Source organism: Cryptomeria japonica, chromosome 10, assembly GCF_030272615.1.
Source record: "Cryptomeria japonica chromosome 10, Sugi_1.0, whole genome shotgun sequence".
In the NCBI taxonomy this organism is placed as follows: Eukaryota; Viridiplantae; Streptophyta; class Pinopsida; order Cupressales; family Cupressaceae; genus Cryptomeria; species Cryptomeria japonica.
In genome coordinates, this window is record NC_081414.1 from 317,757,552 (window position 1) to 317,763,551 (window position 6,000).

The 6,000-nt window shown below is 34.1% G+C and overlaps 1 protein-coding gene across 1 annotated transcript in view; it reads right to left on the reverse strand.

Moving 5' to 3' along the window:
* The window catches only part of LOC131858955 (uncharacterized), a 75,246-nt gene extending 73,452 nt beyond the window's left edge, over nt 1–1,794 (reverse strand). Inside the window, exon 1 of the mRNA XM_059212452.1 lies at nt 1,636–1,794. Coding sequence (XP_059068435.1) covers nt 1,636–1,794 — 159 coding nt within the window. The remainder of the gene's footprint in view (nt 1–1,635) is intronic.
* Between the last annotated feature and the right edge of the window lie 4,206 nt (nt 1,795–6,000).

A 6,000-nucleotide genomic window follows, 5' to 3' on the forward strand; every position in this document is an offset into this window, starting at 1 on the left:
ATTACATTATTCGCTTGCATACCCTTGATCTACAATTAGATCATACACATAAATATACAAACCCTAGACCTTAAACAATTAGTTCGGTCACCCAAACAATAAAACCTATTACATAATTATAAAACTTGTTGGCCTGAGGCCAAACAAATATCATCCAACCCATAAGTCATCCCGAAAACACATCGAGAAGTTCCAACAAATCGTTACATTAAGCCGATCCATAACCTAGATAGCACCAGACCCAATTTAGGTCCACACACGCTAAAGCAATGATCCCAATCAGTCAAGTCTCAAACACGATCACCATCAACATCCTGAATCCCTTCTAGAAGTTGCACCAACACCACTTATGCATAATATCAAAAGATCTTCAACAAAGATCTGCCAGTGAAACCCTCACCGGATCAATAAACCAGGCTTACCAGCATATAAGATATCATCCAATCACCAAATCAATACCAACTGACTGAACATATATATGAATCGCATGAATAGCAGATCTAAGCCAATTCCATAATCCAAAGCATACCAGAGTATATTGAATCAACATGATCTTACCAACCAGAAACCAATCATCCCACTGAGACCAATCAGATACCAGTAAACAACCAAAGCAGCTAGTGTTGACATCAATGACAAAAAATCATAATTAATTCTATCAAATTGCCAACAAATTGCACAATAACAATACCAACTACAAATCAGATTAATTATGTACTAGTTAGATAATTTATAATTGGACCAAATTACCATCAAAATCAATATGTATGCTGGATTATACTTTATTTAAAATTGAATTTTGATTTCTCATATTTGAATCTTTTTCCCAAAAGACGATCCACATATGGTACTCCCATATGACAATCAAGAGTCCTAGAATATATTATAGGCAAACGGTCCACGATAGTGTCAATTGGATAAAAGACTAGAACATGAATAAAATAAAACATATAAAAATTAGTATAATATTTAACTAACAATGATTCTCAAACTAAACATATATCTAGATACTTCTAGCTAAATTCTTGAGAATATAAAAAATAAACACATAACTCTTGCGTTGTGAATTTAACTATTTTGAGAGAATTCAACATTGATGTAAAGTCAATTGGTTACTATATAAAAATGATAAGAATGCGAGACAATCAATCTATGCACATGTATAATCATTTAATACAATTGAAAAGTTAACATCTAAATTGAATGCTAAAATAAGTAATGTAAATTACATGTAAGCTCTTATTCAATAAAAATTGTGTTCAATTACCTTTGCTTGGTTAGTAGTTATGGTGTTAGAGGCTAGGAAACATGACACCTCACCCACACCAGGAGTTTTCTACAAGAAAAAATGAGATAGACATATATAAATTAATATAATTTATTTAATGACAATTTAAATGAAATATGCATATACAATATAAATTTTTAAACATGTATGTGAAAAAAACTAAACCATGTAACTCTCTAGGCCAAATGAAATGGTCAAATATGGTGTTTGAATGGACCTATCTCAATCATCCTTAGACATCAACTGTTAAATCCCACATAAATATACATTGTTAGTACTAATATCTCTTATACATATTAATTTTTAATATAATTTAATGTACTATGAAATTACAAGCTAAGTCTTACCACTGTTTCATCTTTGGCACCCAAAGACTCTCCAACATATGCTCTTGCGCTTGTTGTCTCATCTCCTACACGTGGCATTTGGTGAACCTCGTACTCAACTATGTCTATGGGAGGCTCAGTAGGATTTCCAAGTGGGGTCAAACATGTGTGCTTACACATAGTGCAATTATATGACTCACAAATATGTGGAGATGATGAGGGTATGTACACCTCCATCAACCAATCAATTGACATATCAAGGTCAATTGGCTAAGCTAATTAAGAACATCAGGTGATCAAATTGTAGGTCAAAGAGTGTATGGCTATGATGCTCTTTGAAGTTGCATTGCCAACAATGTGTGGATGTTGTATAGGAGGTGGGGGAGGAATAGAAGGAGGGGGAACATATGGACCTTGTACCACTTGAATTTCCCTAGGTCTATCTTGAGGCATACCTCCACCCACGACTTGGAAACTTCTCATGTCAAAGTAGTTGACATGCTTACCCAAGATAAATTTAACAAACAATTTCCTTAGAAAATATTGAGGGACATAAAGATTGTTATTGGGTGGTTTATTAAAAACATTACACCAACAATCCAAAAAATGATCTTTCATACCTTGATGTGTGCACCATTTAAAATATGTGGCTAATTTGGCTTTCAAAATTTCCAAATCCTTAACTTGGATATGTGATAATCCATTAGCATATTGTTGCCTCATGGAATCTCACCGCTATATAAATTCACTATGTTGGGATGTGAGGGTTTCTACATTAGAAATGATGGCATCTAAGGCATTTATCATTGGAGACAAATGAGGGAACCTACAATAAATCTAAGAAATATCTCTCAATTTAGTCAAATTTCCATTAATCAGATCTTGAATTGAAGGAGGATGTTGTTGGGAAGGGTTTGGTGGTGCAAGAAGATTTGGTGGGGTAGGGTTTTGATTGCCATCCATTGGTAGATCTAATTGACGTAGAAAATTGTTAAAAAAATGGAAAATTTCAAATACAAACTACAATTTATATTTAAAAACCTAATTTAAAAAAACAAAACAAAAAACAAAAAAAAGCTATAAAAGGTATGTGTCGTGCCTGTGAAGTGTGATACCTGTAGCTGCAACACAAAACACTCAATTGATCATTACAAGCATGGTTAGAAAATAATAAGCAAACAAAGATGAACCATGACAAAGCGACCTATCGCCTCCTAAGAGATGCGAGTATGGATTTGCTCTCAGATCTAGATAAGCAATCCCAGTGACTTGACTACACCTAGACAAAGGATTTGAAATGATAATGATATGCAAAGATGAGATTGATTATGCTAGATTGATCTAAGAGACTAATTAAGCTAATGATATGCATGATTAATCGATGACGATGATGCAATTAAGCTAGAAAAGAGATTGATTAAGCTACATGATTCAACAATTATGCTAGAAGATGATCAAATTAAACTAAATCTAAGATGCAATTGCCTGTAACAATAATGCTCAAATGATATACCTATAGTAACAATGCCTAAATTGATAATGAGATGGGATCCTTATTGCTCCAAAATGGGGGATATTTATAGGATTTCCAAGGCGAGGGGTGAGGTGGAAGGAATCAACGGTCAAGATTGAGTCTGAAGATATCAAGGGTGAAATTGGAGGAGGTTGGAGAAGAGGTTGGAGGAAGGGACACTTGTCATCTCTATGGTGACAAGTGTTAAGGAGCCTCGTTCATAAAAGGGCAAGTGTCCAAGAGAGAAGACATGTGGCCAAAGTGCCATGTGTCTCAAGAAGAAAATATCCATACCGTAGGAGGTTAGGATAAGGAGGTTAGAATGTGTAATATAGGATAGGGTTGGTTAAACCCAAGGTTAGGTGGAATGGGTTAGGTTAGAGGGATGGTTAGGAGTTAGGAGATATGTGGGTAATTTGAATTTAAAAATTTAAATAATAGGAAAAGAGTAATTAATTCTCAACAACTCATAAATTGATTTGTTTTAATTAATTAAAGGATTAGAAGAATTGATTGAAGTGGGGGGAGGATTAATTAATCAAAGGGGACTATTGAAATGAACCTATTAAATAAATCCTTAGATTTATTAATAAGTAGATGAAAGGGAGAATTTAATCAAATTGCCTAATGAATTCAATTAAATTAGGAAGGGGGATTAATTAAATAATTGCTTATTTAATTAAATATCTTCAGACCATTTTTAGGTGTATACATTTTGCCCCTCTTTGAAGCGAGGTGTGATGACACGTTGATTCAAAAAATAATCTCATTTTGATGATGATATTGGTTCGATAGGATGCCCCGACTATTGATTGATAAATTGCGATACGATGATGCCCCCTCGGGAGATCAATTGAGATAATTGACCTTTGGAGTTTTTGGATCTTTGTGAAATTGATATCCCGATTAGAAATGATTTGATTTCTGCAACTGTGGTTGATGAAAATGCGAGTTCTACAATCACGGTGATGTGGTTTTTGATTATTGATAAAGCTTGATTGATTAGATTGATAAGTCAAGATTCAGTCTAGTTTTAGGAATGACACCTCCTGTATAGGACAAAGATGATCAAATTGTCTAGTTTCAGAATTGATATATTCTATATAAGACATGATCAGAACATCTGGTTTCAGGAAAGATACATCTTGTATAAGACATGATAGGATCGATTTAGATGCGATTGATTAATAGAATTGATAAGGTTGATTAGGTAAAGAATTGACAGTTTGTTGATATCAAGTTGTAGGAAGATTTAGATATGCTGATGTTGGTTCTGTTGAGGGGGGAAATATAAGATTTTTGCTGGGTCGATAATATCTGGAGAGAGATGAGTCATGATTCTGATTGTGTATACACTTATGATGATACCTTGATGATTCCTGCAATAGATTTAACCTTGGATAGAATGAGCATGTGGGATCCCATGCAAGCTAAATGCAAAGCTATGACCGGACTAGTCACTGGGTTATTGTGTTTTGTCATCATTGAGCTTTTTTTAAAATGTGAGAAGTAAGTGCTAACATTGATGGTATAATTAAACCATGATGATCTGAGCATGACTTTCTTGGATTTTGATATGGCAAGTTAGCACAAGCATCGAGGTATAATTGAACTAAGATGACCCGAGTGTTGTTTGCATAAAACAGGCAGTATTAACCATTTCAATATGCAAATAAAAAATGTCTTGAATGATACTTCGATGATCATGTCTCGAGACAAATTTGCACATATTAATGATTAATTTATAGACAACAGACAAGAAAAATATCATGTTCCTCTAGTCAGAGACATCCTGGAGTTACTCAAAAATCATGATAGCGAAAATCAAGATAGAAAAGTTGAACAATCATGCTAAAATAATTATCCAAAAGATATCATCCATTGAAAAGTGTGTGAATGTTCTTAGACTGACTTTGTGATAGTTTGATGGTTGATAATTTTATCTTATGTTCAACGTTGGATGTGTCTCAGTTTTCGCTTGATAAGGGTTGCCTACCTGTTGTTCTTCCTGTTTAATTAAGCTCAAAATGATAAAAAATTTTGCCCCCAGCTAGGTGTAGGATTTTGCCCCAAGCCTAGAAACAAATTCAGTATGATATACCCAATGATCCAAACCATGGTGAGAAGCCACCCGGGATGCCTGCGTATGTACAAGGCTTTATTATAGATATGAACAACGCTGAATGAATGCAAGCAAAAGGATGCATGAACTAATAGATGGAAGAGCTAGTAGACAGATAACACCTGTTTGCCAGGTTTTCACCATCTGTTTTTATTGCACTTTTACTCATATTTGATTTTTTTTTTGGATTTTCTGCCTTTTCACTTTTTTTTTGGATTTTTTTGTTTTTTCACTGTTTTTGGATTTTCTGCTTTTTCACTGTTTTTGATTTTTTTTCTTTTTCACTGTTTTTTCTTTTTCTGATTTTTCACTATTTTTGGATTTTCTTCTTTTTCAGACATAAAACTTCTTTAGATGCATGCTATTGATGGGTTCGTCGAGCTGATCTCCATCCTGTGTTGATAGCTGATATGCTCCTGACCCAAATATTGCTGTGACCACAAACGGACGTAACCAGTTTGGTTCGAACTTTCCTTTCTTTTCTCGATCTGCCTGGTTACATGGATTTTCCTTTAGTACTAGTTCTCCAACTTGAAAGACTCATGGTTTGACCCTGTGATTATAACTCTGACACATTCTTTGCTGATATACCTTTAAATGATCAAAGGCATTTTGTCTTCATTCATTGATCAATTCTAACTCCTGCAATATAGAGATTTGTTGTTCTTCATCTGGGATAAGACCTTTTAATGATATTCATAGAGAAGGTATCTCTACTTCTATTGGTAGTATTGCTTCTGATCCATAAACA